The following is a 13,005-nucleotide window of genomic DNA, read 5'->3' on the forward strand; positions in this document are numbered from 1 at the left end:
TGTGCATACATGTAGGGTTGAAAGCATTATGACTTCTTTGATTCATGAAACCTTGTTGTAAAATGAAAGTGTCAAATATACTCTACATGTACATAAAAGGCAGGGAATTTGGTAGATAAATGAAATACTGATAACTCTTCAAGTACTAATTGTCATTGGAGATTTTTCTATGGGCCAGAATGTTTTAAAGACTATCGAATCTTACGCAGAAATTGCTAGATTTTTGTTAGATCTTTTGGACTCAATTTATGACAGAGCGATGAAACCTGTGAAAAAGGATCATGACTATAACAAATACAATTCTGAATTTTCAGACAACTTTCAATTGCGATCTAGTGGGAAACAACAACTTGGACATTTGAATGTGTCTGCTAAAGTCTTGAATTCCTTCTGTAAGTCAGTTTGCCCTCACAAGATCAAAACCTACGGTATAATAATTTTTATTATGTTTCACTATGGAAAATTTTGTACAATCAAAGATCAGAAATCACATGCGTTACTGTGAGAACGCAAGTTCTTTCAAATTTTGTGGGTATCACCAGATTTCACAAAAAATATCTTATTTTTTTATTTTGTATGTAACTGCATCCTTGCCGAATACTGCAAGTGCATTTTCAACATACTTTTGGCGTATGAATGTTCTAAAACTGTTACCATAAAATTGAAACATCATTGGAGAGATTGATAAGATGATGAAACGTGTAGAAAAGTAGAGGCTACTTTGCTGCTTGAGGGCAGAAGTCTGGTAACCATGGCAACTTGTAATTTTCCATACATTCTAATGCGTCATACTACTAAGAAACATTAAATGATATAGAATTTATATAAATGTAAGGAGACCTTGAAACACCCAATAAATTCTTGAAGGACATAGGCAGTTCTTAATATTTGTATACTCATAAGATTCGCCCCATGGGGACACATTTTGCTACTCAAATTTTAATAATATAGGTATACGTTTTTGCTGTATTGTTTGTCCAGCCTCATTTTAAAGCCTGTGTAGTGAACAGAATTTTCTAATTTTTAAAATTTTAATTTTTTTCTGTGCTAGTTATCTGTTGTTTGGGTACGTTCTTGAGGCAGCAGACAGTATTTTAGGAGGATATGCTAATCAATATATGTTTATTGGTGTCAAATATTTGAATAATTGCATATTAATGAAACAGTTACTTTGCATAGTCTACATGTATGTAATAAAACAAAATCTTCTGGGCACTCTTGGCATAAGTTTCCAAGCAATCTATTAATATGTAAATACTGTACAAAGAATAAATTTTTACAATAAAAATATGTAAATTATGTATATTTATGTAAATTGCCATCCTCTGTTTTTTCCCAAGCTGTGGAGAACACTACGGTACAGTATATCAAAATGTACGGGACATGATTCAGTAGGACATCAGTTTCCCATTGATTATACAACTGAATGCATGGTCTACAACTTGTGGTCAATAAACGTTGCTTCAGAAGTGGCATGATGGATGTATGTATCTGAAACAACAGCACATAAATGTGTCTGGTACAGCAAGTTACAACTGCCTACAAATACAGGGAATAATTGATTACCTTATGTTACATGTAGATGATGGTTGGAGCTTTGATATTAAGGCAGAATGCATCTCAGGGACAGAAGTTCAGACTCTCAAACTTTTACAATATTTTTTGGCCTACAATTTTTTTTTTTTTTTGGGGGGGGGGGGGCTCATAAATCTTTTACCCACTCAGTTAAAAAATTGTGAAAATAGGAAATAGAGATAATGTAGGGATGGCTGCTATTTTCAATTTCTAATTTCAAAGGTATTTTTGTTCTTTCATACCAAAATTTGTAGTGAGCCCAAATTCTTGTAATGATTTTGAAAGAAACCATTAAAAGTTTGCTTGGGAAACGTTTTAGGCAAAAGTTTCATGAATTTCATTTTTGAGACGCTAATATTCTTTTCATGGAAATAGCGGCGTGTTTTAAACAATCTAGCTTGCATTATTTTGAATAAATCCATTTCACAATCAAAAGGACAACCAAAGCAGACACGAAGGAAAAGCTTCAGCTGCAGCATGGTCAAAGAAAGAGTTCAACAAAAATCTGTTGATTCTGTAATCTGTGCTTATAAACACTTTGAACAAAACAGTTGCCAAGGGCCTATCCATAGTTTTGTGGTGCTAAGGGTATATAGAGAGACCCTTGGGCACGAAATACAGCTGTGTACCCGCAATTATCTAAATGTACAGTACACGTACAAAAGCTACGTGTATGTCCAGAGAGTGGTCCACAATGCCAGGTAAAATGTCACAACGGTGATTGAACCCTGCTGTCATGGCTACAAGGTCAAGACATGATACCAATAATTGCCAAGTAAGTGCTGCTGATGAAAGACGGGTAACAATGTTTGATTCCTTGCAAGTGGTTGTTAACAAGAAACACTGATTTGAAACTCGCAAATAAAACTTCGCGACAGATTTGGTTTGAATGGTAAAGCTAGTTGGTATTTTTTAAGTACATCGCAATATACATGTACAATCACATAAGATGGACCACTGTCCGTGGATGGACTCCAGTATCTTCCAAAGATACTGTAGTTACTAATTCATGATGGATTCCGGAGTGATAATGGTCAATTCTATGGCCTAGTTGCAGTGAAAGGTCAAACTGGGAATAGTCAAATTACATGAAGACAATAGTAATTACTGCCCACAAGTAATCATTCATGAATATGCAAATTTTCTAACTTTTGTGATTGAAGAAAGTAAGAGTCTGGACAAACACACTCAACTGGAAATCCGTTTAGAACATGAATAGGGGTGTTTACACTTGCTTTTCAAAATGGCCAAGACCTTAGCAGAATTGGCATACAAATTCAATTCATGAACACTATGATGGAAGAGAGACTGCTGTACATGGTCACTGCTAGCTTTCATTCTTTGAACCATTAATCAACCCGCCATAGTAGCTTCATGTTTGAACTAATAGCCACGTTATGCACAATACAAACTTATATCACAAAGAGTTCACAACTTTTTCTGTTTGTTTCTAGCTTTCACGTGTCGAGATGCTTGATCAACTGAGACATTCTACATTGTAAGGTGAGAGAGCAGTGCTTTCCAGTCTTGTTTTCAAGTATACGTGGAGACATATTCACTAATAATGCTATTGCATAGGATGTACGTTATATCTTTTGCCAGCATTCTTTTCTGTGAATCACAATTCTTGGAGCATATATAAACACAATAACAGCATACATGTAGGTAGTATACTTTATGGACACTGCTACTGTTCACAGTGTTGTTTTTTACTTGACTTGAATAAAACTTAAATATTATATGGAATTGCAAGAACTTGCAAATATTGACTCAGGGAATTCAGAAATATTACAAACTTGAGGGCAAACTGTAGAGAGCTTGCACGCACAAAAAAATCCTGCATGTTTCAATCTGTATGGTGACACTGCACATATGTCACAGCATGGAGGTTACTGTACCACACTGTATGTGGCTGACACCTTGATATCTGCAATGGACAGTATAACAGCCTACCCGGTACTTTCTTCTATCGCATTCCTCGAATTTGTTCCAAAACAATCAAGGAAATCTTTTAACGCTCACAAAATATATTATAATCAAGGAGTTACCACATTCATGAAAATTTATCAACTAATACTCAATCCCTTTGATCAAATACTTTCAAATCAGTGTAACAATTTGAGTAGATTGAAAGCTGACTACTTCATTGATAATTCTACATGTCAGAACTGACTACATCACTGATAATTCTACATTTCAAAGACAACTACTCCATTGATAATTCTACCTTTGAAAGCTAACCGCAGTAATTTCACACACACAGACACTGCTTGAGATCTGGCAATCTGTGGAAACTTTCATTTTCTTTCACACTGCGACATTACCAAGAACACCTTCACCAGTTTCCATAGTAGCAGAGCCAAACAATCCTTGAAGCTAGGAACTTATCACATGCAAATAATCTACTGTTATGTAATTAGCAGATGCAAAAGCCAGTTTGAACTAATGAAATTCAATTAACACTTCACACTTGCAGATGAGCTGATTGTGAGCAAATCTGAGGGGTTATCAATGTCTGACACCAAGATGACCGCAGGATGACCCCCTGCGACTACTGAACCTGTGTTGACCATGATAACTCTCTCACACAAAAGAACTCCCTTGTCGAAAGCCAAGATCATTGACTTTCACAGGGAAGTAAATTATTTCTTACGCATCACAAACACTGAACAATCATTTTCTTCCTGTATATCCTAAACTTCCAATTCATCGGATGTTGGACAGTGTTTATGAGGCACTTGGATTTATGTATACCGTGTGGGAACAGAAACCCCTAAATGCCGTTCAATAAAACAAGACCATTATTATTCACACAGCTGCTACTCCAGACACTCTCCTTTTTATCGCTTTTCCTTTTGTGTTGTTGATTTGTGGAAGTGATTTATTTTACAAGTAACACGTGTAAAACGCAGTCATGCTAACAAGACTGACCTTTTAACCCTGCAGACTACATTTACCCGTACTGCAGGTCTGGAAATACCATTGCAGACCACATTTACCTCTACAGCAGGTCTGGTAACACCATTGCAGACCATATTTACCTGTCCAGCAGGTTTGATAACAACATAGCAGACCACATTTACTGTACCTGTACAGCAGGTCTGGTAGCACCATTGCAGACCACATTTACCTGTACAGCAGGTCTGCTAACGTCATTGCACAGAACTGGGTTGGACAATCTCTGTTGTCTTTATGTTTTCTTTATGGCAATGTATCCATTAATTTTACAAACAACTGTAAATGTAAGATCATTGAACATGCAATGGATTATTATGTAAATAACAGGACCATGCACATAGCTGTGACTTTTCATAACAATGACATATTTTTCCATCAGTCCCAATTATTTTCTTATTTGTCTCTGAAACTCTGGTGAAAATATAAAAAAAATAGCCTTTACAATATGCAATGTTCCTGTCAAATAAATTCTGGTCGGCACTCACATTCCATTGTTAACAATATTATTGGACATTTCATATGTACAAGCCGTGTTGACAAAGTTGACCACCAGAAAACTTATTTGCCCATGTAGAACAAAAATCTTAGGAAACCCATCAAAAGTTACAGATTGTGAAGCTCAAAGGCATTTTCTTGTACTCCCTTTCCACATTGCAGTGCAAAACAGAATCTCAATGTAATAAATTCACAGAATAGATTGAAAATCTGTGATACACATCCATTAAGAGCAATTATTTTGACCTTGTTCAGCGACACAAATCATTCACTGATAATAGAAATTAACATTCACTGTACGTAACTTTCATACCCATGTACATAGCAATTTGTATCCTTGTAGAACTCATCCACAGATTACCCGGTAAATGTGTACTTTACTGCCTGGTTTCCTGACCATTGTATTTATCACGATTCATCTCGTCCTTGTCCACTCTTTGGCAAACAACATCTACACTGATCAGCTGATAACGTGTGTCGGACTGTCCTTGTTCAAAATTTAATACGAATAAAATCTATTCCTCTACCACTATACTTGATAATGGGTCGAACATAATCATATGTACTATCGGTACTACAGTGAAACCTGTCTAAACCAACCCTGTCTAAAATGGAAACCTGTCTAAACTGAACCCTTTTCCAGTCCCATTCAAACCGAACAACTTTCCGTCCCCGAAAGGTTCGGGTTAGACAGGTTTCACTATACTTGATTGAAGCACATTCATTTAATTTGAACAAGTGCGTATTTCACACTTTGTACTGCCACATTTTATTTCATAGTTCCACATGTACATGTAAAATTGCTTGAAGGCTAATTCTGTTTTCATGGCAACAGAGCCAATGGGATTTTTTTTCATTCCATATAGGTTACTGTTCTACTTTCAATAAAAATTTAATCTAGTCAATGGAATTGCAAATTAAATTTCTCTGACAAGACGGCTGTGCTGTACTAATAACATTCATGGTTTTACACAATTATTAGCAGTTCAGAACATGGCACTGTAATTTTCGAAAGTGGAGAGTGGCTGTAATGCAAATGAATTTAAGGAAAAGACAAAAATTTTGACTTACAATACAAAAATATCACAAAGATGTGCTTAGTTGAATTTTAAGCATTTCAGTCTCAAATCAATACTAATTCTCTCTCTCTCTCTCTCTCTCTCTCTCTCTCTCACCATGTTTATATTATTCTGGCATATACAAATTTTGTCATGGAAGTTAAAACTATGTTTGTGGGAATTCATTTCTAAACGGTAAGCTCCCACCCTAACACCAAGTTCATGTACTGAAGCTTGATTGAACATTTGCATGCAGCACACATTGACAAAACCACTATAAACAGGCATTTGTATGCAAATAAGTCATTAGCAGCAGTCATTAGGGGGCTGTTGTATTCATGACATATCGATTTGTTATGTAAAACGACCTACTTCGATAAAATGCCATTGCCAAGTGTACATGTGTGTATGCTGAAAGCCTAGCCTCCCACTGGATTGAAACCACCTCACAGAAAACAATGGGCTCACTCCATATTATGTCAACCAGGTTATGTCAGGCAAAAGGTATCTATTATAAATATGTTTACATAATACAAAAGTTACATGGTACTATCGAGTAGGACATATTTGTAAAATGGTAAACGAATGCCAACTGTAAAGCCAAGGAATTACAAATATTTCATTAGAATGTTCTTGATATACTGTTGAAACCTTTTACATATCAATAAAACACTAATAGACCTTTAAATTAAAGGAGTACGCACCTCAAAGTTGAAATTTTATAGTTGAATTTTTTGCTCAAACTTTCGATAAACTGAAAGTTGAACTATTCCCTTTTGAAATTAAGAATAAAATTCAGCCAACAGTGGTCACCATGCAAACTTTATCACGAGACAAACAAAATGCCTGATATTTCTTGGCACTTATGATTCAAAATTGCTGCCACTCCCTATGTAACTTGCAGGAAAAATTATTTTTGATTTTAAAAAAAATATGCAAGTGAACACTTTGTTTACTGCATGACCTTCAAAAATGAGCCCCAACAAATGTAACACCAAAAAAGTATTGAAAAAGTTTGATAGTCAGAATATCTGGTCTTGTGGCACTTTCTACCTTAAAAAATTGATTAATCAAATATTATCACTGAATATATCTTATATTGGATCAAACCATTTTGGAAGCAGGTGGGTACCTACACTGTAGAAGTTTGACAGGCCAAACTTACTCTCATGGTTACATTTGGAGAAATTGGATACTTCATGTACTGTTTTAATGATACTACATAGAGCTCTCTACTCAATTTCATTTATTAATTAAAGTAAACAAGTGTACAACGTAAATCCAGTGAGAGTACATGTGTTTCTCCTCTGCAACTTGTTTTGTAGCCAAGGATCTTTCCTTGATTTTGGCGTGCGCTACCTTAACCCAGATGCATACTGGGACAGCATGGTGTACACCAAAGCCAAGGAGAGGTCCTAGACTAGCTGCTTTGTGACTTATGTTTGTGGAGAGTTTAAAATCAATTTGGAAAACTTGCTCCACCTGGGTCTATTTATTCTAAGCTTGGTTTTTGCTGTGTCAGTGTATAAGGTGTCCTGGACATGTGACAACGTCCAATGATGAAAACCTTTCTGTCAAATATTGACAACAAAACTGCCCTGCAACTTCTGAATGCCACCTGCCTCTGTAACTCATGAGAAAGGATGAAGAAAGCTGAAACTACTAAACAAAAAGACAACACTGATGGTTGGTTCCCACATGTGGATTCAAACACAGTGATGGAGGGACAGTGGGACTGTGATACAACCAATGTGTTGGCTTGAAAATGTCTGTCGACTCAGTGTCGAGTCAGAATTAATTAAATGCCTCTTCAGAATTGCCTCAACTTTTGTCATTTTTCCATGCCCATATTCAGTACCTGTCATTACACTGTGGATGCATTTGTTCGAAACAATACAGTGTTTGATTCTGTGCGGTATAAACTCAAGGGAACTTGGACAAAATTATCAAGTCAAATTACACCAGTTTGTTCAAAAATGCTGCCGAAGTTGCTGTCTTCACATGAAAATATGTGGAAGTATCAACTTTTATTTCTCTTTGGCAAGAGCAAGTGACTTTTGAAGTAAGGTTGTATATGGAAGAGGTTTGGAATTGTTGGAGTTATTGGAATTGAGTGAACCTGAAAACAAAGTGTTCACCCATCTGCAGGTCAAAATACTATGGCTTGGTATTAACAAGTACATGTAAAACCATAGACTGTCTCGGACATCGGGTAAAACTAAATAACACACAAAACAATAGCCCCCTTCAGCAAAGCAATTAGCATTTCATTTGCATTCCAGGTTGGGATAGAGTTCTTCGTGGTTCGGTGAAAATCTTTAAAATCACTTTTTGGCAAATGGACTTCCTCAAAGCTGATGTCTATGCACAGCCAGCCATGGCTGTACGTCTGACTGGTTCTGAATGTAATCAACATTGTAACAATCTGGCAGAATGGAGTAAAACAATACGTGAATGGAACATTGCATTGTGGGATTCCAGTTAGTCCATGAGATTGTTAATTTGTCTACTTGTATTTCTCCTTTTTTGTTGTCACACGCAAGTCTCTCAATGTGACCGAGGCGGTTCAAAAACCACATAAGGGTTCGTGGATGCCTTCAAGTGTGGTTGTGGAGCTGTTACAATTTAAAAATTTGCTGACTTCTACAAATGCCATTGTACATTGATAAACTCAGACCTTGAAACCTGTACTGCTAAAAATGACCCTAAATTAGGTTAAATCTGTCAGGAGCACAAACTGACCTGCAAACTTCATATTCTGAGCACATGTAGCATGACCTCAACCACTTCTTCCCTACAACCCTAACACAAGGAAAAACTTATTTCTGTCAAAGAAAACACTGAATGAATTCCTCTATTGTGCTTTTAAAACAGGGTCAGGTAATTCTCAAGAGTGTCTGTGGTTAACTATTGACACCAATGTACACTGGACGACAAGACTGCATTCAAAGCAAAGATTAAGCATTGAGATACACATAATCTAGCACAATTCAACGATTCCAATTGCACAATAACACATGTAACATTCACCATTACAGATGAATTACATCAATTCTTTTATCCACAATCTTTACTGCAACTAGTCGACACATTCCTATCTTTTTCTTTCACAATGGCATATTCAAGAATTTCAGTTAACAGTGTGTCCGTCCGTGCACTTACCAACAATATTGAACAAGATCTTAGTAGTTCAACAGTGAAGGAACACACACATTATAGCTCTCTATATGTGATTCAGCCGTATGTAACATTTGCCTACATCTTATGAATGTACATATGTGTTTGTAATTTAAGGTATAAGATATCAACGGACAAGTTATTGTTTTGGGAGTTTCTGCATGTTTTTCTTCTTTTTTTTTTATGAGCCATTAAATTTTTCATACAATCAATCAGGAACGAAAGTGTCCTTTCTGTTTAAGGTAGAATGCGCCTGGGGACAGATATTCAGACTCTCAAATTTCTACAATTCTTTTCTGATCTACCACTTGTGGGGGCTCATTTTGAAGCTCTAGGAGAAAAAAAGCTTTTGCCACCTTAGTTTATCAAAAATTCAAAATGTCATTTTCCCCCATAGAGTTAACACAGAGAGGACAGCCATTTTGAATATCAAATAACACAAAATATTTGGTAATGCGTTTCACTAGTTCTGGTGACCCCCGATTTTTATCATTGATTCGGTAAGAGAATGGTTTTAAGTTTCATTTAGGAAAGTTTGAGCAAAAGTTTAAGTCTCACTTTCGAGGCGCATACTATAGTGAATGTACATAGTTTTTATGAAAACACCAGGTCCACTTTTCAACACCAATTCTTGTTACATTTATCATAAATAGTTCCAGTACAACGTACATCAGTTTTGGCATGTTCTTCTGAGAGTAAATCCATTTGTTTACGTGTACACCAAGAAAAGGTCAACGCCAACAGAGATACCCTATGGCCAAAACACAACACAAACACTACCAGTTCCAATGTCAACAAGAATACCCTGTGGCTTTGAGACAACACATCAGTACTTGCTTTGTCCCAGCAATACAGTAAGGCACACTGGTCAGTTTATCTCAGCATGGACGCAAAAATCCAGTTTTTTCGTCTATGATCTAAGCTAGTTCAATGCAATGTGTGAAATAACCAGGTACCCATTAATATATGTACGTTAGTGGTGAATGCTGCGCTGTAATGGTATTATTGTCATTAACAGGACAAAGTCGCCCATTTTTTCATGAATTTTGTTTGATACGAGATACTACTTATATTGTTTGACATGTTGAAAGATACTGAAAGAATGGGTGACCATGCATATATTCGACTCCGGTTTTAGACACAATACATGAAACCATGGCGAAAATGAATTAATGGTCATGACCATTAATTCATTTTCGCCATGGTTTCATTTAATTTGACTAAAATCGGGGTGGAATATATGCATGGTCAACCATTCAATCAGTATCTTTCAACATGTCAGACAATATAAGTAGTATCTCGTATCAAACAAAATTCATGAAAATGGGCGACTTGTCATTACACAGGCTGGAGTAAAAGCGCACATAAAATTTAAATCCATATTTCGTTTTGCTTTGGTACACATCCTACCAGTGAAACAGGCATATCCAGCAACTGGAATCCATGCTCTTTCCCTATATAAAATCATATGACTTGAAATCCTATAATTGAACTTCATGTTTCAGAAATAGTACTTCTCATATAAAAACAGCTGGGCCTTGGTTACATTATTTTAAACAACATCAAAAATATCTTGAACTTTAACTGCTGGGGATGATATAAACAAATCTTATCTACAACTAAATGTTTACACTTCAACGGGTGCTACTCGCCTTCACTCGGGTGAAATTTATGATGCCAGCCCTAATTAATTAAATCACTTAGTTCTGCACCCGGTCCGTCACATCAAGATACCCTAAAGGGCCGTTTCAAATGGACCATAGATCAGAGAGCCCCCATTATTGGAATTTGCGACGATAAAGGCGGGCCTTGTCTAGAGACCAATCGATAGGGTAATTGGAGTACGAGTACGAAGTTGCTCAGCTGTTCGGTAAACTATTGAGAACGACAGAACATTTATTGTTGTGTTGTTATCAGTAAATCCGTTGCCTCCTTCGGTGCGGAATATGACTGGATTAAAAACCATTTCGACTATCTTTCGGATACAAATGTTCATGTAATACGGCGACATTTAAAATTCGCCGACGACTGAAAAGGGCTTCATCGATTTCCGACAGCGGGATGACACTGTTTTCAAAATATATCGACTGCTCGTTATGCAAATACTTGTCAATTCATTCTGCTGTGTGGATATGTTTACGTGGCTGCTGTTGTCAGAAGAGAATCAGCAGTAACGCCTTTTGAAGTAATTGTGATCAATTAATTTTACTGCCGGTCTAAATGCTCGATGTGTAATATTTGGGGCGCATACCAGAATTCCCCTCAGTACGATGTTGTAAACATGTCGGAATTCCGATAGATGGGTAAATATTTAACAATTAACGGAGTATCCAGTACGAGTTTACTCTGTCTGCAGATATACTCAATGATTACCTACTAAAACCCAGGGTTTGTGTATGGTTTACGGCACACGCCAGGTGGACCTAAGCTGAAGTATGGCTGAAGATGGAATTTTCGGGGGAAATAGAATCCAGAAATGTTTCTGGAAATTGAAAAGGTTTAGGGGAAAGTGGGTCAAATCCATGGATTAGAACACAGCTCACGTATGACTAACATAGATCCGAAATTTGAAAGGGCTTTGATTGGCTGGTGTTGTCATACAATACGGATATGTAGGTTAGCACAGAACTTTTTTATGACACCGGGAAATCCGTAAACATGTACCAGAGCCAGCTCACTCCATTAGCGGCGCACAGTACTGCAGTAGACTGTGAGCAATGTAACTCAGCTGCCAGTGCGGGTCTCAGAGCTCAGAGTGTTCAAAACTTACCAAACTGCGGCATTTTGCCTCCAGAAAGCGACGTGTATCCTTATTGTTCCATATTTTGTGCAGGAAAACTTCTCGAGGAGAAATCTACAAGGCAACTCCTTTAAAATCGTCCCAGGTCGACAAACACGACGCGGGGTAGAAGTCCTCAAAATCAAACGCTTTGCAGGTCCAATAATCCCCTTGGCCAACACAACAGTCACCAGGCTGAGCGAAACGCGCGCTGTCTTGTCAAATTTACACGTGAAGCATAGTGTGCGGGCCTCCACAGCGGGTTGTTTCCAAGTGTCTCAATCTTCCCTAAGCAAAGTCTGGGTGCTTCTGTCGTAAACTGAAAGTGAACGACTCCTTACTCGGTTTCCAACTTTCGTCCAGGTACGCTGCGCTTGGAATAGCGGTCGGATTACAAACTATAAGCTGGCTGGTTGTGGCTTTTGTGTTCGGTCACGTGGTACGATACCCAAAAGCCGGGGAAAAGCAGAGCGCCCTCCTTCAACTGTCAGAGGAAAAAACGTGAAATAAGCGCAAGTATTATTTATTCGGGTCATAAATAAGGAGAGCCGGGAATATTAAAATCAGGAATAGTCTAAAACACTATGTACAGTGTTCAGCAGCATAATTCTTTTCAGACAAAAGAGCAAAGAGAAGTGGTATGATCGTTATGCGAACGTGTAGTTTTAGTTCAATCTGCAGTGACTCTGAATTTGTCAAATTAAGAAGTGGCCAACATAAGGTTAGAGCACCGCGAGATCACTCATTCACATTGGCCAGCGAAAATGGGCTCTACGTTCTTTTTGAGTCTTGAATTTTTTATAATTCGTTGTCTGGTATAGCGTTCACTTCCGCGGGCCAATTTTGTGAGCATTGTCGCACCTCGAAATTGAAAGACTTGAAATTTTGCCAAGACGTTATTAAGGGCGTCTTCAAACCATTCCCTTTGAAATCAAGAATAAAACAATGTATTTTTTATGATGC

The 13,005-nt window shown here is 37.2% G+C and overlaps 1 protein-coding gene across 3 annotated transcripts in view; it reads right to left on the bottom strand.

Annotated features, from left to right (window-relative positions):
• Positions 1-12,426, bottom strand: part of LOC139137512 (pleckstrin homology domain-containing family G member 5-like) — a 66,679-nt gene extending 54,253 nt beyond the window's left edge. For 2 of the 3 annotated variants that reach the window (XM_070705664.1, XM_070705665.1), the window contains exon 1: positions 12,034-12,209. In XM_070705664.1, the coding sequence (XP_070561765.1) occupies positions 12,034-12,046 (13 nt within the window). In that variant the 5' untranslated portion in view covers positions 12,047-12,209. Of the gene's footprint in view, positions 1-12,033 lie in introns of all 3 variants that reach the window. The other variant, XM_070705663.1, reaches the window with a different exon arrangement.
• Positions 12,427-13,005: the final 579 nt, after the last annotated feature.

Source organism: Ptychodera flava, chromosome 7 (genome assembly GCF_041260155.1).
Source record: "Ptychodera flava strain L36383 chromosome 7, AS_Pfla_20210202, whole genome shotgun sequence".
Classification (NCBI taxonomy): domain Eukaryota; kingdom Metazoa; phylum Hemichordata; class Enteropneusta; family Ptychoderidae; genus Ptychodera; species Ptychodera flava.